Genomic DNA, 24,690 nt, shown 5'->3' on the forward strand with positions numbered 1-24,690 from the left:
GCGGCGGGGGTGGCGGCCGGGGACGGCCCGGTGGCGGAGGCGCTGGTGGGCGGCGGGCCTGGCCCAAAGGCTGCCAGGAGGGGCGGCAGCGCCGGGGGCGGCGGATACGGTAAGCTGGCGCTCCTGTCCGTCCGCCATTCTCTCACATGGAACCGGGAAATATCTTCTCCACGATTTTTTTATTTTTATTTTTCTTGAGTCATCAGACTTGCGACTGGTTTAATGCGGCCCGCCACGAATTCCGTATCCCATTTATTTTTGCAATGACACTACCTGAATGAGATTTTCACTCTGCAGCGGAGTGTGCGCTGATATGAAACTTCCTGGCAGATTAAAACTGTGTGCCGGACCGAGACTCGAACTCGGGACCTTTACCTTTCGCGGGCAAGCGCTCTACCTACTGAGCTACCCAAGCACGACTCACGCCCCGTCCTCACAGCTTTACTTCTGTCAGTACATCGTCTCCGAGCTTCCAAACTTAACAGAAGCTCTCCTGCGAACCCTTCTTCCAAACTTAACAGAAGGTCTCCTGCGAACCTAGGTTCTGTAAAGTTTGGAAGGTAGGAGACGAGGTAGTGACAGAAGTAAAGCTGTGAGGACGGGGCGTGAATCGTGCTTCGGTAGCTCAGTTGCTAGAGCACTTGCCCGCGAAAGGCAAAGGTCCCGAGTTCGAGTCTCGGTCCGGCAGACAGTTTTAATCTGCCAGGAAGTTTCAATGACACTACCTGCCTAGTCTCTTAAGCTTCAGTCTCCTCTTCATCATTACTAAATTGTGATCTGAATTTATATCTGCTCGTAGGTATGTCTTACAAGCCAACATCAGATTTCGGAATCTCTGCCTGGCCGTCATAGAGTCTAACAGAAATCTTCCTGTATCTCCCAGCCTTTTGCAAGTATACTTCCTCTTCTTGTTGATTCTTGAACAGAGTATTCGCCATTTCCATCTGTCTCAATTATTCTTTCTCCTCTATCATTCCTAGCACCAAAGCCATATTCTCCTGTAACTCTGTCTTCTATTCCTTCCCCTACAACTGCAGGCCAATCCTCCATGACTCATCTCCCTTTAAGTGTTGTATTACCCATTCAGTATCCTAATATTCTCATTTTATCTCTTCATCTTCAGCTTGCGACGTTGGCATGTACACCTAAACCTTTAGCATCGGTGTTGGGTTTACTGTTGACTCTGATGAGAAGAACCCCATCACTGAACTGTTCACAGTAACTCACACTCCGTCCTACCTTTCTGTTCATAACGAATACTACTCCTGTTCCATTTTCTGCTGCTGTTTATATTACCGTACACTCATCTGACCAGAACTCATGGTCTTCTTTCCATTTCACTTCACAGACTCACTATATCTAGACTGAGGCTTTGCATTTCGCTTTCAAATTAATATGAGCACTCTGGGACTTACCTTCTGAGATCATCAGTCCCCTAGAACTTAGATCTACTTAAACCTAACTAACCTAAGTACATCACACATATCCATGCCCGAGGCAGGATTCGAACCTGCGACTGTAGCGGTCGCGCGGTTCCAGACTGTAGCGCCTAGAACCCCTCGGCCACCCCGGCCGGCATTTCGTTTTCCAGATTTTCTCTAAAACCTTCAAAGTCCTTACATTCCACACCCCAACTCATAGAACGTTATTCTTTCGTTGGTTATCCAGTCCTTTTCTCTTAGTCGTCTCACCATTTTGCAGTCCCTTCCTGGAGATGCTGTACAGGACAATTCCAGAATCTTTTGCCGATGGAGAGATCATCATGATACTTTTTCAATTGGAGGCTGCATATCCAGTGGATATACATTATGTGTCTGTAATGCAGTGGTTTCCACTACCTTCTGCATTCTCATGCCGTTGATCATTGCCTTTTTGGGGCAGTTTTGCACCCATAGGGCAAGAAGGTGCCTTGAACCTTGATGGCGCCATCGATGAGACAGTCTGGTGCCAGAGCCCGCTCTACTACACTACTTGCAAGAGCTGTGTGTGACCGGCCCTCTACAGCAACCAGTGCCGGCCCACTCTTAGGACTCCGACAGGTGGCACATGAGGTTTAGCCAAACTAGGGGAGTTGAGAGTGGCTGTCCAGCTTAGTACTTGAGGCTGGTGAAGGAAGCATCCCATAAATACTGTCATATGCACATTAGCTGTATGTGTTCTTGTGTTATGTTATTTGGAATATCATAGCTGTTTTCGTTAATTGTCACACAAGGAAGTTCGACCAATGAACGAATAGGCGTTTTACTTCAAAAGAAATCAGTCCAGGACCAACCTCTCCGAGAAAACAGATACTGCAACAGCCAGCTGTAGTAAAGACCTTGAGGCCGCAACAGACACGTGATCATGATGATGTTTGGTTTGTGGGGCGCTCGACTGCGCGGTTATCAGCGCCCGTACAAATTCCCAACCTTTCCTCGGTCCAATCTCGCCACTTTCATGAATGATGATGAAGACAACACAAACACCCAGTCATCTCGAGGCAGGTGAAAATCCCTGACCCCGCCGGGAATCGAACCCGGGACCCCGTGCTCGGGAAGCGGGAACGCGAACGGAAGACCACGAGCTACGGACAACAGGACACGTGGCCTGGTGAGTCGGTGCTCTGCCGTCACGCTCTCTGAGGTTCCAGTCTGGATTCCAGCACAGCTGTGTGGTCACACGATGCTGACACTGTGCTCTCAAGTGACTAATGGCGTAACGAGTGTCTCGGACCTGTTTCCAAGCCCAGTCCCAAGTCATCTGTATAGTTCAGCTGAAACTGATGCTTCACCCAGCACAGTCCGATGAATGGATCAGAGCACATGTGGCGATTGGAGCCCGCCCCACGAGTACCAATGTCAGTTTGCAATGCCCCACCCGGATTTGTCCTGATAAGGAATACCTAACTCCTGCAAATGGCCGAATCGCCAATCGCACTCGTTTAATTTGGGCGGACAAAAATGGCTCTGAGCACTATGGGACTCAACTGCTGAGGTCATTAGTCCCCTAGAACTTAGAACTAGTTAAACCTAACTAACCTAAGGACATCACAAACATCCATGCCCGAGGCAGGATTCGAACCTGCGACCGTAGCGGTTTTGCGGTTCCAGACTGCAGCGCCTTTAACCGCACGGCCACTTCGGCCGGCGTTGGGCGGACAGTCGCATGTAATAGGTGCTCAGCAATTTTCACTTATGATCGCTTTCTAGTAAACAGAACGAGTACACTATCACATAACAGGAATTTTAAATAAACAAAATAATTACTGAAACTTCCTGGCAGATTAAAACTGTGTGCCGGACCCAGACTCGAACTCGGGACCTTTGCCTTTCGCGGGCAAGTGCTCTACCAACTGAGCTACCCAAGCACGATTCACGCCCCGTCCTCACAGCTTTACTTTTGCCGGTACCTCGCCTTCTACCTTCTCAGTTGGTAGAGCACTTGCCTGCGAACGGCAAAGATCCCGAGTTCGAGTCTCGGTCCAGCACACAGTTTTAATCTGCCAGGAAGTTTCATATCAGCGCACACTCCGCTGCAGAGTCAAAATCTCATTCTGAAAATAATTATTACTGTATAAATAAACTGCAGAGGATAACAGAAGACTGTATGACAGTCACGTAACTGTATGAACTAACACATAGACATGAGATTGTCTAGTGGGAATATCAGCACTTAATCCATACAAAATATCACTTTCAGGAACATAAATTACCTACTAAAACGTATAGTGAAATATAGTAATAAAACCTAATAAATATTGAGGATGCTTAGCTACTGTGTTTGTTGGTTGCTTTCTTAATGTGTATCTATAAACATTAAATTCGTATTTCTTTCAAGTAAAACACTAGTTTACGAATATTATAGCAGATTTATGAATAACATATCACTTTTTTCAAGAATTACACTTTCAAGATAAAATATCACTTTGTCATAGACTTTAAGTGAACAGAAAACTACGTTTCTCTCACACACTATAGCTCATGAAACTGTGTACATTGAAACCTACCAATGCATATACTACTGAGAATGATATAAAGTCACAATATCTTTAATCCTCTTCACCTGGTGTCCAGAAACTGCTACATATAGTTTTTTTTAATAATTTGGGTGGTAAATATTTCCAGTCCAGGGACTGGTTTGATGCAGCTCTCCATGCTACTCTATCCCGTGCAAGCTTCTTCATCTCCAAGTGACTACAGCAACCTACATCCTTCTGAATCTGCTTAATGTATTCATCTCTTGGTATCCCTCTACTATTTTTACCCTCCACGCTGCCCTCCAATACTAAATTGGTGATCCCTTGAAGCCTCAGAACGTGGCCTATCAACCGATCCCTTCTTCTAGTCAAGTTGTACCACCAATTCCTTTTCCCCCCAATTCTGTTCAGAACCTCCTCATTAGTTACATGGTCTACCCATCTAACCTTCAGCATTCTTCTGTAGCACCACATTTCTGAAGCTTCTATTCGCTTCTTGTCTAAACTATTTATCGTCCACGTTTCACTTCCATACAAATACTTTCAGAAAAAGTTCCTGATATTTAAATCTACATTCGACGTTAACAAACTTCTCTTCTTCAGAAACGCTTTCCTTGTCATAGCCAGCCTTCATTTTATACCTCTCTACTTCGACCACCATCAGTTATTTTGCTCCCCAAATAGCAGAACTCATCTACTACTTTAAGTGTCTCATTTCCTAATCTAATTCCCTCTGCACCACTTGATTTAATTCGACTACATTCCATTATCCTAGTTTTTCTTTTGTTGATGTTCGTCTTATACCCTCCTTCCAAGACATTGTGAATTTCATTCATCTGCTCTTCCACGTCCTTTACTCTGTTATCGCAAACCTCAAAGTTTCAGTTCTTATCCCTGGATTTTAATTCCCACCCCAAAATTTTCTCTTGTTTGCGTTACTGCTTGCTCATTATACAGACTGAATAACATCGGGGGTAAGCTACAACCCTGTTTCACTCCCTGCTCAACCACTGGTTCACTTTCATGTTCCTCGACTCTTATTACTGCCAGCTGGTTCTGTACAAATTGTAAATAGCCTGTCGCTCCCTGTATTTGACCCCTGCCACCTTCAGAATTTGAAAGAGAGTATTACAGTCAACATTGTTTAAAGCTTTCTCTAAGTCTACAAATGCTAGAAACGTAGGTTTGCCTTACCTTAATCTATTCTCTAAGATAAGTTGTAGGGTCAGTATTGCCTCACGTGTTCCAACATTTCTTCGGAATTCAAACTGATCTTTCCCGAGGTCGGCTTCTACCAGTTTTTCCATTCGTCTGTCGAGATTTCGTGTTAGTATTTTGCAATCATGACTTATTAAACGGACAGTTCGGTAATTTTCACACCTGTCAACACCTGCTGTCTTTGGGTTTGGAATTATTATATTCTTCTCGAAGTGTCTCATGCATCTTGCTCATCAAATAGCAGGGAACTGCAAGATTTGCAATATACGCTTGGCAGGAAAAAGAACACTGAGACACAGTACGTAAATAAACAGATGGAAGGAAAGTTTTGCTTTAAACAATACTCACATGTAAATTACTTATTTTTAAACAGCAGTTAGATCATGGCTTTTGCAGAACAATGAATTTTACTGGTATGAAGTCAAGTCTTACTTGTATGAAGTCCGCATTAAACTGACTGCACAAATAGAAAAATATACTTTCATCCTTTGCACTGGTGGTGGGATATCTTCAAGGCTCTCGTGAGAAATGCCACAAAACGAAAATCAGTAGCATACATTTGTGGTCTGAAGCGACGTCGTTACTTCAGTATTATTCTTATCAAGTATAACGCGTCTTGATACAGCAGTGGAGAAAGGAGGAGTTGCCACATTTTTTAAAAACAGTTAGAAATTTAAGAATATTGACATTAATAAATTTTGCTTAGAGCAGCACTTAGAAGCATGTGCAACAGAGATAGAATTTCATAATAGGTCCTTTATAATAGTAGCCACATACAGACCATCTTCAGGAAATTTCAACTTGTTTGTAAACGGTCTTGAAGATTTATTATCTCATCTAAAATTAAAAAACAAAGAACTAGTGGTTGGTGGTGATTTTAATATAGATGTCCCGAAAAACACCGTCAGTGAACAGTTACTGAAATCAGTTACATTGTCATTCAATTTAATTTCTACTGGAAATTTCCCAACTAGGGTATACAAATGTTCAAGACTGCCATTGATAACATCTTTATAGACAATTCTAGGCAACTAAACCACATTACAAAACCAGTAGTAAATGGGCTATCTGACATGCAACACCTAACATTAAATTTTGAAAATTTTCAGGGTAAAACATCTATCAGAACTGAGTACAGAAGGCCAATAAAACAGTCAAAAACTGAGAAATTTAGGAGATTGCTCAAAGTAATTGGATGGATGTTTACAGCATCCAAGACACAAATGGAAAATACAAAACATTCATTAATAAAGTTGGCATCTTATTTGAAAATTGTTTTCCCCTGAAGGAAACTCAAATTAAGCAGAAGGCTAATAAGAAACCATGGATCACACAAGGGATAAAGATATCATGTGAGATATAAAGGAAATTCTGTCTGATATCTAGGGACACCTTTGATACTAGCATTATAGCTCATTACAAAAATTATTGCAAAATATTGAAGAAGGTTATCCAGAAATCTAAACACCTGCATTAAGAGAAGAAGATAAAGACATCCAGCAATAAAATAAAAACTATATGGGATATAGTTAACTCAGGGGCAGGTAGAACCAGAAATGAGGAGGAACAAATAACTCTAAAAATAAATGAAAGCCTGGTAACAAACGCATATTGTGTTGCAAACACGTATTTTGACTCTGTTACTGATAGCATGGGGTTGTCAGGGTCAGTAAATAATGCATTGGAATATCTGAGACCAGTGCACACAAGCAATCTCAGTAAAATGGAATTGACACTTACTTCACCCAGAAAATAAGAAACCGTCATAAAGTCCTTGAAATCAAAGCATTCTAGTGGTTATGACAACATATCAACAAAAGTTAATAAAACAGTGTTCATGTGAGCTTAGTCGTATCTTAAGTTATTTGTGTAATAAATCACTTATCACAGGAACATTCCCGGACTGGCTTAAATATGCTCAAGTTATACCTCTCCACAAGAAAGGGGACAAAGAAATGCTGTCAAATTACCGACCGATCTCACTTTTGCCAGCTTTTTCAAAAATCTTTGAAAAGGTTATGTTCAAGCGTCTACTTAAGCATGTTAGTGAAAATAACATACTGTCAGAGTCACAGTTTGGGTTTCTTAAGGGGTCTGATATTGAGAAGGCTATTTACACTTACAGTGAAAATGCCCTTAATTCATTAGACAACAAATTAGAGGTAACTGGCATATTCTGTGACCTGTCAAAGGCTTTTGACTGTTTGAATCACAGCATTCTTCTAAGTAAATTAAAATATTAAAGCATCACTGGTAGTGCTGCAAAGTGGTTTCAGTCATATCTTACTACTAGAAAATAAAGGGTGTCATCACGTAACACTTCAGCAGTAGGCTATCGGACATCATCTGAGTGGGAAGAAATTAGATGTGGTGTTCCCCAAGGTTCCATACTAGGTGCACTACTTTTTCTTGTGTATATTAATGACCTGTCATCTGTTACATTACCAGATGCCAAGTTTGTCTTATTTGCAGATGATACAAACATTGCAATAAATAGTAAATCAAATATAAATTTAGAAAGGGCAGCTAATCAAATTTTTACTGCCATTAATAAGTGGTTCATAGCCAAATCACTGTCACTGAACTTTGAAAAGACGCACTACATGCATTTCAGAGCTTCCAAGAGATTTCCTTCTAGTGTGTCTATAAAATATGATGAAGTTGAGAGTTTAAAATTCTTGGGATTACAACTTGATAATAAATTCAGTTGGGAGCAACATACTAAGGAACTGCTGAAGCGCCTAAACAACTCTGTGTTTGCATTGCGAATGATGTCAGACATAGGAGATACAAATATAAAAAAACTAGCATATTTTGCTATTTTCACTCCATTATGTCATATGGTATCATATTTTGGGGTAACTCCACAAACCGAAAAAAATGTTTAGAGTACAGAAGCGTATAATAAGAGTAATGTGTAGTGTAAATCCAAGAACATCATGTCGAAACCTATTTAAAAAAATGGGCATACTAACCACAGCTTCTCAGTATTTTTATTCCTTATTGAAGTTTGATGTAAATAATACATTTCTTTTCCAATTTACTGCTTGGTAGACAGTATCAATACTAGGAATAAGAACAATATACATAAAGAATTAAAATCACTTACTCTTGCCCAGAAAGGAGTCCAGTATTCAGCAAGAGCATATTTTCAATAAGTTACCAGCAACCATTAAGAGTTTAGTTTGAGACAAGGCACAATTTAAACATAATTTAAAAGAATTTTTGTTGGCCAACTGCTTCTATTCAATCCATGAATTTCTCAACAAGTGCAATAGAACATTTTAATGACAATTTATTATACTTTAATTTTTGACAATACTTGGTTGTAACAGCCAAGTGACTACCTACTGTGTGAATGACGGATGTATGGAAAGCAGATGTAAGTCTTAAGTCTGCAAATAGTGGAAGTTTAATTTTAAATCTTGTACATAATTTGACTGTTCTTAACTGAGGATCACTGAAATGAATAATTTACTTTAATTTTTGGCAATACTTTGTTGTAATAGCCAAGTAATTAGCTACTGTGTGAATGATGGATTTAATAAAAACAGATGTAAGTTAAACCTGTAAATATTAGAAGTTTAATTTTAATTCATGTACATAATTTTAATGTTTATTGACTGAGGATCATTAAAAGTAATGAAACTCAAGTCTTTCTAATTTCATTCTTAATGTGTTTATCTGACATGTTCCACACCCAGCAGAATCTCCTCTTTTGTGGGTCTATGGAATGAATAATTAACCTAATCTAATCTAAGATTACCCAACATACAAGAGCTTAGAAGTAACGATTAATTACACCCTCTTTCCTTCAGTGGATTACCGCTGCTTAAATAATGCACTGCAGAAATACGAGCAGCATTTATATCTAGTTCAACATGGACCATCCCCGCTAATAAGCTCAGAATTCAACCACAGACTGCTAATTAGTAGATGCGTGCGTCACTAAAAAAATGTACGCACTACTTCTCCTAGAACCTCTTCGTGATATGTAAACCGGCGGTAAATTTGGCGCCTAAAGGCATCTGTGGGGATGTGCCTAATGATTCTGACTGAATACTAAAGCCATGACCATGTACGTTAATATTTACATAGCTTTTTAGTATTTCAGATAACATAGTCTCTCTAACAATGTATAAAACAAAGTGCAAACAGTTATTTAAACAGTATAATTCACAAATGTGCATAACACTTAACACTCCATAGTTACTTGCTTGGTAACAGCACGCTCCAGGATACTAACTGTAGTCTGCTGGATTCTTACTACTGCCTCTAGGTGGCATACGCTTAGTATAAGGCGTTTTCTGACGCCCCTCTCACTTTTGTTACCAGTCAGATTGCAACGGTTCTTTCGTGTCATCGTCAATACGGTACCAGAACGTTTAAGTTCTACCACCGTAAAGACGGAGGATCCGCGATTCGGAATGTCAGAACTGTGTAGTAAGTAGCAGCGGGAACACCACCACAAAATTACGCAGCACTAACACTCCAAACCATCGACTCTCTGAGAGAGATTTTAACAGTGTTCAGCCTAATGGTAAAGTATCGAACTATTTTTCACCGAATCATACAGTTTGTGGGAAAAGCAGTGAGAATAATTACTTCTGGAAACCTTTTATCAGACAAAGCCTGTTATAACAATAAACTGTTTCGCTTAATAAAACGGCCACCAGCCCAAATCGGGCACAGTGTCTACACAAAAAGATGAAGTCAATTTTCGACACTGAATAAATAAATACTTTCACTTACTTCGTAATTTAAACACAACCACTTAATTTCTGTTTACTACGGTCACTTGGCAGTAAGTGCTATTAATCCCACTTTCTGTTACTTCTGGAATTTATCACTATACTTTAGTAATTATTTAAAGAAGACACACATATGTTTCAACAAGGATACAAAAAAATATTAAACTTGTAGCTATCATTCATATGATCAAAACTATTATTTAACACGACTAAATTTCATTTCTTCAGGACTGTTATTTGTTAACGTTTTACTAACACCAATATTTGTCTGGCTTTCTTTGACATGGAGAAGCAACACGAACAATTGCTGTTAAGATTGTTGCAGTTAAACAATTGTTACTTTACTTTCAGAAATGCTATTGAAAACTTATCCTCATGGTCACGCAAAGAGGTGGTCCTTAAACTGATACGTGCAAACTTTAGTATTTAATAATGATTTTCAGAATTTACTACCAAAACAGTACTATTTCCAGTAATTTACTATTATTCAAGCTTCAATAAACATCAGGATACTCAGAATAAATTCGTTTAGGTAAGGACCCTACTGAGGTAAATGAAATAGGAAAATTACGGTTAAACACAAAGGTACATTTAACACTTATATTCTGCTGATTGAAGATGGATGGTTCATAATGCGATACACCTCTAAATAAAGTACTTTGCCTGTTACTGATGTCGAAGGTGGCGTGAGGCGGTGCTGCGTAGTAACATTGCGCAGGTACGGCTCTTGATGTACTTAGCTCTGTCTTTCTCTTGGTGGCGACGATAAAATTGCAAATTTCTGAGCTATTAATTTATTGCCGTACTGCACCAGTCGTGTAGAACACGTCCGAGGCCAAAACCCAGTCTTGCAGGTAAATTCGGGGCCCCTAGTGCTTGACCAACGTAATGCGTGTTCACCACTTGCAGTGCAGCTACCGACTGTGTGAGCCACTTGCGCGCCAATTCTCACTCGCGCGCCCCACCACCTTTCCCATTCCACCATAGAACCGAGTTCCGTTCTACCTATGATCCCTATAACTTTTCAATTTACACTTCTGCTTACAAAAACCCTAAGTATGTACCATCTACAATTGCATGACAGCATATACATATAAAATTGGCATAATTAATTACAATTGTACTTGAAATATTACGTAATTATCTACAAAATACGTTTTTATACATTTATTCCATCTACTTCAGAGAGGTTATTTTAAACAGATAAACTACACTTAACAAAATCTTACTCTCGTTATAGTATTTGCTTAATTTTTCAAAATTATTACAGAACAAAAAAAATTTAAATATACAGATTAATGGCAGTGTTATATTTACAATAGCATTACGAGATGCTTACGCGTTGCCAACTGTTGTAATGAAACTATTGTGAAAAAATTTGTGTGACTGAAACATGATGGCAAACAGAGCCATAAAGATACTTGCATGATTACAAGTTGCCAGACAATACCACATACGGCACTTGTCGTATGCGGTGTACCCCGAATATGTGTGTGTGTGTGTGTGTGTGTGTGTGTCTGTATGTGTACAGTGATTGCTGTGTGGTTGGGCAGTGTTTGGCGTTCCGCAGGCTACGGTCCGAGCGCCGGCATGATGAAGAAGGGCAAGCAGAAGGGCATGGCGGACATCTTCCAGGGCTCCGTGACGGCGCTCGCCTTCCTCGCCTTCGCCGGCTACATCGTCTGCCTCGTGGTGCACGCCATCCGCTCCAGTGGTGAGTACGTAGCAGTACAGGGCTGGACCTGAGCGACACTGGCGTTTCAGAAGACGACTGCACGGAAACTACAGAGAGAAAAATGACACGTGTCAGGCGATAGGATATCTCTCCAAGATTTTAACTTTTCTTAGAGTTGTTCAATATGGAAGCTTTTGCGATGCGGCCAGCGTCAGTACAAGAACGTGGTGCTAAAGGCAATGAAGAATTACGTTTAACATCCCATCGACGTCGACGCCACTAGAGATGGAAGACAAGCTTGGATTGGGTCAAGGATGTGGAAGTAATCGGCAGCGCCCTTTCAACAAAATGATCCCAGGATTTGACTAGAGCAGTTTAGGGAAATCTGGGTGCTTGCACATTCAGTTCAGTTCCATTTATTGCTACGAATTTTAGACCCGTTATCAGGAAATTCTAAACAGGTCGTACATATTCAATAGTCATGGTGACATATGTACAATGTTTTGTATTGTATATGTAGATTGGTAGATCACATAACTATTGAACAGGTATTGAATAGGATTGGGGAGAAGAAAAGTTTGTGGCACAACTTGACTAGAAGAAGGGATCGGTTGGTAGGACATGTTCTAAGGCATCAAGGGATCACCAATTTAGTACTGGAGGGCAGCATGGAGGGTAAAAATCGTAGAGGGAGACCAAGAGATGAATACACTAAACAGATACAGAAGGATGTAGGTTGCAGTAGGTACTGAGAGATGAAGAGGCTTGCACAGGATAGAGTAGCATGGAGAGGTGCATCAAACCAGTCTCAGGACTGAAGACCACAACAACAACAATCTACATCTACATCTACATCTATACTCCGCGAGCCACCTTACGGTGTGTGGCGGAGGGTACTTATTGTACCACTATCTGATCCCCCCTTCCCTGTTCCATTCACGAATTGTGCGTGGGAAGAACGACTGCTTGTAAGTCTCCGTATTTGCTCTAATTTCTCGGATCTTTTCGTTGTGATCATTACGCGAGATATATGTGGGCGGTAGTAATATGTTGCCCATCTCTTCCCGGAATGTGCTCTCTCGTAATTTTGATAATAAACCTCTCCGTATTGCGTAACGCCTTTCTTGAAGTGTCCGCCACTGGAGCTTGTTCAGCATCTCCGTAACGCTCTCGCGCTGACTAAATGTCCCCATAACGAATCGCGCTGCTTTTCGCTGGATCATGTCTATCTCTTCTATTAATCCAACCTGGTAAGGGTCCCATACTGATGAGCAATACTCAAGAATCGGACGAACAAGCGTTTTGTAAGCTACTTCTTTCGTCGATGAGTCACATTTTCTTAGAATTCTTCCTATGAATCTCAACCTGGCGCCTGCTTTTCCCACTATTTGTTTTATGTGATCATTCCACTTCAGATCGTTCCGGATAGTAACTCCTAAGTATTTTACGGTCGTTACCGCTTCCAATGATTTACCACCTATGGCATAATCGTACTGGAATGGATTTCTGCCCCTATGTATGCGCATTATATTACATTTATCTACGTTTAGGGAAAGCTGCCAGCTGTCGCACCATGCATTAATCCTCTGCAGGTCTTCCTGGAGTACGTACGAGTCTTCTGATGTTGCTACTTTCTTGTAGACAACCGTGTCATCTGCAAATAGCCTCACGGAGCTACCGATGTTGTCAACTAAGTCATTTATGTATATTGTAAACAATAAAGGTCCTATCACGCTTCCTTGCGGTACTCCCGAAATTACTTCTACATCTGCAGATTTTGAACCGTTAAGAATGACATGTTGTGTTCTTTCTTCTAGGAAATCCTGAATCCAATCACAAACCTGGTCCGATATTCCGTAAGCTCGTATTTTTTTCACTAAACGTAAGTGCGGAACCGTATCAAATGCCTTCCTGAAGTCCAGGAATACGGCATCAATCTGCTCGCCAGTGTCTACGGCACTGTGAATTTCTTGGGCAAATAGGGCGAGCTGAGTTTCACATGATCTCTGTTTGCGGAATCCATGTTGGTTATGATGAAGGAGATTTGTATTATCTAAGAACGTCATAATACGAGAACACAAAACATGTTCCATTATTCTACAACAGATTGACGTAAGCGAAATAGGCCTATAATTATTCGCATCTGATTTATGACCCTTCTTGAAAATGGGAACGACCTGCGCTTTCTTCCAGTCGCTAGGTACTTTACGTTCTTCCAGCGATCTACGATAAATTGCTGATAGAAAGGGAGCAAGTTCTTTAGCATAATCACTGTAGAATCTTAAGGGTATCTCGTCTGGTCCGGATGCTTTTCCGCTACTAAGTGATAGCAGTTGTTTTTCAATTCCGATATCGTTTATTTCAATATTTTCCATTTTGGCGTCCGTGCGACGGCTGAAATCAGGGACCGTGTTACGATTTTCCGCAGTGAAACAGTTTCGGAACACTGAATTCAGTATTTCTGCCTTTCTTCGATCGTCCTCTGTTTCGGTGCCATCGTGGTCAACGAGTGACTGAATAGGGGATTTAGATCCGCTTACCGATTTTACATATGACCAAAACTTTTTAGGGTTCTTGTTTAGATTGTTTGCCAATGTTTTATGTTCGAATTCGTTGAATGCTTCTCTCATTGCTCTTTTTACGCTCTTTTTCGCTTCGTTCAGCTTTTCCTTATCAGCTATGATTCGACTACTCTTAAACCTATGATGAAGCTTTCTTTGTTTCCGTAGTACCTTTCGTACATGATTGTTATACCCTCGCTTTGGACCTTAGTCGGTACGAACTTATCTAAGGCGTACTGGACGATGTTTCTGAATTTTTTCCATTTTTGTTCCACATCCTCTTCCTCAGAAATGAACAATGTATTAGGTCTACAACTTTGCTTCCGCCATTTTGCAGTAGACGGCACTAGCGGCAAGTGTGATTCAGATGGTTGGTCGTAGGTGTAATACAATAAGTTTAGGCATGTGTAAACATAACCCCATAAAAATATTAGTCGATATGTGAATGCATCATAAGGTTATTCTCGATTAAGTACGTCAACTTGCGTACCCATTTCTCGCCATTTGCGGGAAGTTTTAATTTTCTGCTTAAACATGACGAAATCTGCGGCTGTGGCTCTTAAAATAGTGGGTTTGACCAATGGCGAGGGAACTATTAGTGGAACAAAGAGCAGAGAATGTTTTCAACGCCTTAAGAATGGTGATTCTGATGTCGAAGACCGGCATGGCGGTGGAAGACAGAACGTTTTCGTAGCTACTGAAAAAGTCGAAGACAGTCACAGGACATCATTATCGAAAGCAACTGATGCGTTCGAGCCCAGCACTGAAATACAAACGGCCACAATACAGCGACAGACACGTAAAGGTAATTTTGCAGCAGGTCAGTGCTCGACTCCACGTCGCAAAACCCTTCAAAATATACATCGAAACATTGAAATGAGAAGTGCTATACGTCCCGCCGCATTCTCCATAGGATGCTCTCTCTGACTACCACCTTTATTGATCAGTGGCATACAGTCTGGCTGACCAGCACTTCCGTTCATATGAACAAGTGCAAAGTTGAATCGATTCATGGATCCGCACAAAAGACGCCCAGTTCTTCCGCCACGGGATTCGTATTCTATCCGAAAGATGGGATAATGTAGTGGCCAGTGATGAGCAATACTATGAATCATAATTTTTTTGTAAGTTTTTAATAATAAAGCCGCAAACTTAGAGAAAAAACAGCAGAATCAAAGTTGTAGACCCAACTCGCTTTATTTGTTCATGAGACCCAGAAAATATTAGATACAGGCTCCCAGGTAGATGCTATTTTCCTTGACTTCCGGAAGACGTTCCATACAGATTCGCACTGTCGCCTGATAAACAAAGTAAGAGCCTACGGAATATCAGACCAGCTGTGTGGCTGGATTGAAGAGTTTTTAGCAAACAGAACACAGCTTGTTGTTATCAATGGAGATACGTCTACAGACGTTAAAGTAACCTCTGGCGTGCCACAGGGGAGTGTTATGGGACCATTGCTTTTCACAATATATATAAATGACCTAGTAGATAGTGTCGGAAGTTCCATGCGGCTTTTCGCGGATGATGCTGTAATATACAGAGAAGTTGCAGCATTAGAAAATTTTAGCGAAACGCAGGAAGATCCGCAGCGGATAGGCACTTGGTGCAGGGAGTGACAACTGACCCTTAACATAGACAAATGTAATGTATTGCGAATACATAGAAAGAAGGATCCTTTATTGTATGATTATATGATAGCGGAACAAACACTGGTAGCAGTTACTTCTGTAAAATATCTGTGAGTATGCGTGCGGAATGATTTGAAGTGGAATGATCATATAAAATTAATTGTTGGTAAGGCGGGTACCAGGTTGAGATTCATTGGGAGAGTCCTTAGAAAATGTAGTCCATCAACAAAGGAGATGGCTTACAAAACACTCGTTCGACCTATACTTGAGTATTGCTCATCAGTGTAGGATCCGTACCAGATCGGGTTGACGGAGGAGATAGAGAAGATCCAAAGGAGAGCGGCGCGTTTCGTCACAGGGTTATTTGGTAACCGTGATAGCGTTACGGAGATGTTTAACAAACTCAAGTGGCAGACTCTGCAAGAGAGGCGCTCTGCATCGCGGTGTAGCTTGCTCGCCAGGTTTCGAGAGGGTGCGTTTCTGGATGAGGTATCGAATATATTACTTCCCCCTACTTATACCTCCAGAGGAGATTACGAATGTAAAATTAGAGAGATTAGAGCGCGCACGGAGGCTTTCAGACAGTCGTTTTTCCCGCGAACCATACGGGACTGCAACAGGAAAGGGAGGTAATGACAGTGGCACATAAAGTGCCCTCCGCCACACACCGTTGGGTGGCTTGCGGAGTATAAATGTAGATGTAGACGTAGATGTAGTAACGAAATATTTGGAAAATAAGAATAAATCAAAAGATTATAAAATAAAAGGAATCAACTCAAGCTCCATGTGAATAACTTCCATGTTACATTACTAGATGTGTTACTGGCAGCTCCTGAACAACTTCAAGTTTGCTAGCTACAGCTACTTCTAAACCTGTTGTTGCTACACTATTCATCACCCACATTGGTGTGTGTGTGTGTGTGTGTGTGTGTGTGTGTGTGTGTGTGTGTGTGTGTGTGTGTGCGCTTTCAATCCTGAAGTCTACGCATACCCCTGTGGGTAGCCGTAGCAATCTTTTTTTCTTTACATACATATACAGGATGAGTCGCGTAAGACGTAACACCCCCGTTATTCCGGGGGCGGTTGCACGTATCGGCATGCGCTTTCCGGCGAATCATAGCGGACTACGGGGCACATACGTTGGTACATGCACAATAATCACAACGTTTATATTGTCCGAGATAATTTAGATGGGACGCTATACTTTTTTGACCATCATTCGAACGCTCTGGAAAGACGCGTATAGTGATGTAACGCATGTTGCTATTGTGATTCAAACTTTGCTTAAAAGAGGGCGGATGAGGATGTACCTACGTAGCGTAGGCCGTGCAGGCTGCACAGAGCACGGCAACTCGGCCTGCGGGTCGCGCGAGGAGCGTTTACAGTCTGCAGCCGCTTCCGACCGCCTCGACCTTCAATCGTACAATATTTCCCAGCGTCTTTTAAGCGAAGTTTGAATCACAATAGTAGCATGCGTTACATCACTATACGCGTCTTTTCCAGAGCATTCGAATGATGGTAAAAAAGTTTAGCGAAAAATTTAAAAAACATGACTTGCCTCATTATCTCGGTCAATATAAACGTTGTGATTATTGTGCATGTACCAAAGTATGTGCCCCATAGTTGGCTATGATTCGCCGAACACCACTTGTCGATACGTGCAATCGCCCCCGGAATAATAGGGGTGTTACGTCCTACGCGAAACACCCTATATACAGGGTGTTCCAAAAAGGTACGGCCAAACTTTCAGGAAGCATTCTTCACACACAAATAAAGAAAAGATGTTATGTGGACATGTGTCCGGAAACGCTTAATTTCCATCTTAGAGCTCATTTTAGTTTCGTTCTTCCACCTACGCTCAATGGAGCACGTTGTCATGATTTCATACAGGATACTCTACCTGTGCTGCTAGAACATGTGCCTTTACAAGTACGACACAACATGTGGTTGATGCATGATGGAGCTCCTGCACATTTGAGTCGAAGTGTTCGTACGCTTCTCAACAAGAGATTCGGTGACCGATGGATTGGAAGAGGCGGACCAATTCCATGGCCTCCAGGCTCTCCTGACGTCAACCCTCTTGACTTTCATTTATGTGGGCATTTGAAAGCTCTTGTCTACGCAACCCCGGTAACAAATGTAGAGACTCTTCGTGCTCGTATTGTGGACGGCTGTGATACAATACGCCATTCTCCAGGGCTGCATCAGCGCATCAGGGAATCCATGCGACGGAAGGTGGATGCATATATCCTCGCTAACGGAGGACATTTTGAACATTTCCTGTAACAAAGTGTTTGAAGTCACGCCGGTACGTTCTGTTGCTGTGTGTTTCCATTCCATGATTAATGTGATTTGAAGAGAAGTAATAAAATGAGCTCTAACATGGAAAGTAAGTGTTTCCGGACACATGTCCACATAACATATTTTCTTTCTTTGTGTGTGAGGAATGTTTCCTGAAAGTTTGCCTGTACCTTTTTGTAACACCCTGTATATGACGTTCCTCTTAATTAAATTTGGTTCAAATGGTTCAAATGGCTCTGAGCACTATGGGACTTAACATCTGAGGTCATCAGTCCCCTAGAACTTAGAACTACTTAAACCTAACTAACCTAAGGACATCACACACATCCATACCCGAGGCAGGATTCGAACCTGCGACCGTAGCAGTAGCGCGGTTCCGGACTGAAGCGCCTAGAACCGCACGGCCAACGCGGCCGGCTTAATTAAATTTATAGGTGCCTATCTGTACCTATGATTGAGGAAATGCTTCTTGTGACGTTTCGCATTTTTTGATATTCAGAGCGCCCACTTGTTCCTGTAGACTGAAAGTTAAGCAGCTGCCTTTTACATATTCGATGTGCTATCATATTGACTGTAGTTGACAAGTTTTGGTCGTTTACAATTGTTTGCAGGTGACAGTCTAATTGTCTCCAGTCTTTCTCTTCCTGATAAAGGTGACGTCTGAAAACGTGATGAGTAGAGCCAACCTCTCCACACTCACAGTGTGTAACTACATCCCACTCGATGCAAGTATTTGAGATGTGCACCGTGACCCGTTAACGGGTACACCATGCCTTCAGCAGGAGCAAAACCGTCATCTTCTCGAACCTGACTCCAGTGTGCTTACACTGTGCCACCTCACTTGGTAACATGGCACTATCTCAGTTCGCCTTGTGAACCACTAGTCAAGAGGAGACTCACGGTGGGAAGCATACCAAGCCAGCGCCGAGGCAGTCCGGCACTGACGAGATGATCATGGATGTGGGGAGAAAGTGTGGTGGAGCACTGCCTTGGTGCAGACTGTTGCAGTAATTTTGGCAGAAGCCATTGCTGCAGCTGGCTAAAATACGCACATTCAGTCACATTTTTCTTCCCAAAGAGAAGTTGTCCAGAAACTGTTGCAGAGGACGTGGAACAAAAAACGTTAACTTTAGGTGAACCACGAATGTCTCGTGTGGATGTTCTGGGCTTCACCTTTCCAGACACATAAAACGTGACTTCATCGTTGGAAACTAAGTTCTGAGAAAAACGGTTTTACTCCAATAGCCGTTGCAAGTCATTAAGGAAGAAAAGATCATTGTCCCAAGCACTCAACAAGTGTAACAACTGCAGTTGGCACTGTTCTACAAGTAGATGATTGCACATAATGCGTCAGTCAGCTGACCGAGACATCTGCAGTCCTCTGCTCGCAGGTGCCTTTTGGACTTATTCAGTCTCGATTTCCACACACGCTCGTCCTCCTCTGTTGAAGTTCTTTTCTTCGCTCCACATAAGCAGCCCGCCTTATGGAATGTGCTGGATCACCCACGGCTTGTTTTGTCTGTTGGCACTCTAGCCTGATATTTCGTACTAAATCATCCCTGAGCCGTCAGAACTGACTCACATTAGCTACTAAACGCACACGTAACACACCCATCGCTCCATCAAATGCCAATTTGTGACACATCTGCCACCTCTGTGGACTAGAGTTTTGAGCACTCCGTTCTTCTGTGCCGGATGGTGGCAGCTGTTGGCTTGCAGATATAATTCAGTGTGTGTCAGTTTGGGGTACACACTGTGCCCAAATGTGCCATCAGCCTTCCTCTTGACTAATAAATCCAGGAATGGGAGATGTCCATCCTTTTCCAGCTTCATTTTGAATGTTATATTCGGGTGGCGTGAATTCAGATGTTGCAGAAAATCATCTAGCTTCTCCCTGCCATGGGGCCAAATGACAAAGGTACACTATGTGATCAATAGTATCCGGACACCTGGCTGAAAATGACTTACAGGTTCGTGGTGCCCTCCATCGGTAATACTCGAAGTCAATATGGCGTTGGCCCACCCGTAGCCTTGATGACAGCTTCCACTCGCGCAGGCATATGTTCAGTCAGGTGATGGAAGGTTTCTTGGGGAATGGCACCCCATTCTTCACGGAGTGCTGCACTGAGGAGAGGTATCGATGTCGGTCAGTGAGACCTGGCACGAAATCGGCGTTCCAGAGCAATTCGAGGATAGCGATTGCATTTTTCAACACGATCCAACATCTGTTCATAATGCACGGTCTGCTACGGGGTGGTTACATGACAATAACATCCCTGTAATGGACTGTACTGCACAGAGTCCTGACGTGAACCCTATAGAACACCTTTGGGATGTTTTCAGCGAGTTGTCCGGTACTTTTGATCACACAGTGTATGAAAGGAAAGGCTTTTTCTGTTTTAATTAAGATGAAGACGAAAGCGACGAAGACGCTGTCAATCATTACATAAAATGAATTTAAACACTATTTTTAAAAGTGGAATAAAAAGTTGCCCATGTCTATTGGTGCAAGTAGAGAGTATCTTGAAGTGGATTGAAGGTTTATGCTTAAAATGTGAATAAATAAGTTAAAAAAATATGTCTCTTTCGTGCACCCCCTGGTACATTTCAGACGGACACGTACCATGAGTGGACGAGCATTGTCCTGTTGAAAAACGGCACCACAGAACTGTTGTACGAGAGATAACACACGAGGGCACAGGTTATCCATGATATACCTCTGTGGAGTCAGCTCACTCAGTCACTTCCTGCCAGGATCTAAAACAACACGCAATGGCTCCCCATACTGCTATGCCAGGAGTACTACCGCTATGGCTCTGCAAATGATTGAAAGAATGGCACCTCCTCAGGGTGCCTCCACACTCGCCGAAAATGGTAATCCAGGGTAGTGCACAAAGGAGATCCATCCCTGAAGGGAATGGGACACTGTTCATCAGCAATCCATGCTTCACTGACCGTGGAGTCCATTGCTTGTTCCCGGATGGCAGGCACAGATGTGAAAGGGATAAAGTGTGCCTGATGCTCTGTGCCATTGTGGTCGTCAGACGTGGTCCACCAGAACCTCGACACTAATATGCCTGCCCTCGCATTCCCGTCCACTCCGACTATCACATCAGGATACTCCACAAATTTCGATACTGGAAGATTCGACCAGCTGGCCAAATCGACACCCACAGTGAGGCCCCATTCACACTTTACCAGGTGCTGATAACGCTGTCTCACACGAGTGCACGGCAACTCCGTGTCCTTAAAAGTGATCCCTCAACGTCTGACGCTGTCCACGCCCCTCGTACACCTTACGTGAGGTACACCTAACAACACTAACAAGGGGAGGCCGCCAATTGTGAAATTCACATTCGATTCATACTGCGCGTAATAAAAGCTCATGGCCAGAGGTGTAATGTGGCAAAGCACCAAGATGCACTTCTCAGCCGTTGTCGAGAAAAGCGACAGTTAAAAGAAACCGTTGTGGTGAAATATTCTCTACGATAAAAAATTTTTCTACAGCGTCGTGGCGCAGCGGTAAGCTCTAGGGTTCGTAATCCGAAGTTGCCGGATCGAATCTCGCGCCATGCAATTTTTTTTATTATTAGTTTTCTGTAATATATATACATATATATAAACTATTAATGAATTGCTTATGCATGTTGGTGAAGGCGGGTCGCTCTCCAATTGTACCGCCTCCATTTTTCCGTTTGTTTAACAGGATGTACCAAAGCTCTCACGTCCGCACTGATTTTCGACGATGTTATAAGTTGCGCTAGGGACCGCATCTACCTTCTTTCGAAGTTAGCAGGCAACTACGCTGTTATAAGGCGGCTAGTTTCGACCCATTCAGCATCTGTCCTTCAAGTGTAACGAGCGAGTAACGGAGTTTATATTTCATACCTGCCACAGCAAATTTGTGTTCGTGGGGTCTCTAGTCTAATTCGAACGTTTGACTTACGCTATACTTTTTCGTTTCGGAATATCGTTTCTACGTCTTCCGTTAACTATACATGGTTAACATTACGAAGACAATTAATAACATTTGTGAAATGCAACTTTGTTTGCGGAAAACATAATGATGTTCGAAGTCGCCAGTTTTTCCACGACAAACGACTTTCAACAACTTACTATATGCATAATTGTTGCAACTGATTGCCGGGAATTTTATATATATATATATATATATATATATATATATATATAAAATTCCCGGCAATCAGTTGCAACAATTATGCATATAGTAAGTTGTTGAAAGTCGTTTGTCGTATATATATATATATATACTCCTGGAAATTGAAATAAGAACACCGTGAATTCATTGTCCCAGGAAGGGGAAACTTTATTGACACATTCCTGGGGTCAGATACATCACATGATCACACCGACAGAACCACAGGCACATAGACACAGGCAACAGAGCATGCACAATGTCGGCACTAGTACAGTGTATATCCACCTTTCGCAGCAATGCAGGCTGCTATTCTCCCATGGAGACGATCGTAGAGATGCTGGATGTAGTCCTGTGGAACGGCTTTCCATGCCATTTCCACCTGGCGCCTCAGATGGGCCAGCGATCGTGCTGGACGTGCAGACCGCGTGAGAAGACGCTTCATCCAGTCCCAAACATGCTCAATGGGGGACAGATCCGGAGATCTTGCTGGCCAGGGTAGTTGACTTACACTTTCTAGAGCACGTTGGGTGGCACTGGAAACATGCGGACGTGCATTGTCCTGTTGGAACAGCAAGTTCCCTTGCCGGTCTAGGAATGGTAGAGCGATGGGTTCGATGACGGTTTGGATGTACCGTGCACTATTCAGTGTCCCCTCGACGATCACCAGTGGTGTACGGCCAGTGTAGGAGATCGCTCCCCACACCATGATGCCGGGTGTTGGCCCTGTGTGCCTCGGTCGTATGCAGTCCTGATTGTGGCGCTCACCTGCACGGCGCCAAACACGCATACGACCATCATTGGCACCAAGGCAGAAGCGACTCTCATCGCTGAAGACGACACGTCTCCATTCGTCCCTCCATTCACGCCTGTCGCGACACCACTGGAGGCGGGCTGCACGATGTTGGGGCGTGAGCGGAAGACGGCCTAACGGTGTGCGGGACCGTAGCCCAGCTTCATGGAGACGGTTGCGAATGGTCCTCGCCGATACCCCAGGAGCAACAGTGTCCCTAATTTGCTGGGAAGTGGCGGTGCGGTCCCCTACGGCACTGCGTAGGATCCTACGGTCTTGGCGTGCACCCGTGCGTCGCTGCGGTCCGGTCCCAGGTCGACGGGCACGTGCACCTTCCGCCGACCACTGGCGACAACATCGATGTACTGTGGAGACCTCACGCCCCACGTGTTGAGCAATTCGGCGGTACGTCCACCCGGCCTCCCGCATGCCCACTATACGCCCTCGCTCAAAGTCCGTCAACTGCACATACGGTTCACGTCGACGCTGTCGCGGCATGCTACCAGTGTTAAAGACTGCGATGGAGCTCCGTATGCCACGGCAAACTGGCTGACACTGACGGCGGCGGTGCACAAATGCTGCGCAGCTAGCGCCATTCGACGGCCAACACCGCGGTTCCTGGTGTGTCCGCTGTGCCGTGCGTGTGATCATTGCTTGTACAGCCCTCTCGCAGTGTCCGGAGCAAGTATGGTGGGTCTGACACACCGGTGTCAATGTGTTCTTTTTTCCATTTCCAGGAGTGTATATATATATATATATAGAACACCTCTGGGATGTTTTCAGCGAGTTGTCCGGAACTTTTGATCACACAGTGTATGAAAGGAAAGGCTTTTTCTGTTTTAATTAAGATGAAGACGAAAGCGACGAAGACGCTGTCAATCATTACATAAAATGAATTTAAACACTATTTTTAAAAGTGGAATAAAAAGTTGCCCATGTCTATTGGTGCAAGTAGAGAGTATCTTGAAGTGGATTGAAGGTTTATGCTTAAAATGTGAATAAATAAGTTAAAAAAATATGTCTCTTTCGTATACCCCCTGGTACATTTCAGACGGACACGTACCATGAGTGGACGAGCATTGTCCTGTTGAAAAACGGCACCACAGAACTGTTGTACGAGAGATAACACACGAGGGCACAGGTTATCCATGATATACCTCTGTGGAGTCAGCTCACTCAGTCACTTCCTGCCAGGATCTAAAACAACACGCAATGGCTCCCCATACTGCTATGCCAGGAGTACTACCGCTATGGCTCTGCAAATGATTGAAAGAACGGCACCTCCTCAGGGTGCCTCCACACTCGCCGAAAATGGTAATCCAGGGTAGTGCACAAAGGAGATCCATCCCTGAAGGGAATGGGACACTGTTCATCAGCAATCCATGCTTCACTGACCGTGGAGTCCATTGCTTGTTCCCGGATGGCAGGCACAGATGTGAAAGGGATAAAGTGTGCCTGAAATATTTAGCATGCACATGCATGAGTGTATATATATATATATATATATATATATATATACACTCCTGGAAATGGAAAAAAGAACACATTGACACCGGTGTGTCAGACCCACCATACTTGCTCCGGACACTGCGAGAGGGCTGTACAAGCAATGATCACACGCACGGCACAGCGGACACACCAGGAACCGC

The 24,690-nt window shown here is 43.0% G+C and overlaps 1 protein-coding gene across 1 annotated transcript in view; it reads left to right on the forward strand.

Moving 5' to 3' along the window:
- The first annotated feature begins 24 nt into the window (after nt 1-24).
- Nucleotides 25-24,690, forward strand: part of LOC126106115 (shematrin-like protein 2) — a 30,295-nt gene continuing 5,629 nt past the window's right edge. The window contains exons 1-2 of the mRNA XM_049912361.1: nt 25-109; nt 11,495-11,638. Of these exons, the coding sequence (XP_049768318.1) occupies nt 11,515-11,638 (124 nt within the window). The 5' untranslated portion in view covers nt 25-109; nt 11,495-11,514. The remainder of the gene's footprint in view (nt 110-11,494; nt 11,639-24,690) is intronic.

The sequence above is a fragment of the Schistocerca cancellata genome, chromosome 10, assembly GCF_023864275.1.
Source record: "Schistocerca cancellata isolate TAMUIC-IGC-003103 chromosome 10, iqSchCanc2.1, whole genome shotgun sequence".
In the NCBI taxonomy this organism is placed as follows: domain Eukaryota; kingdom Metazoa; phylum Arthropoda; class Insecta; order Orthoptera; family Acrididae; genus Schistocerca; species Schistocerca cancellata.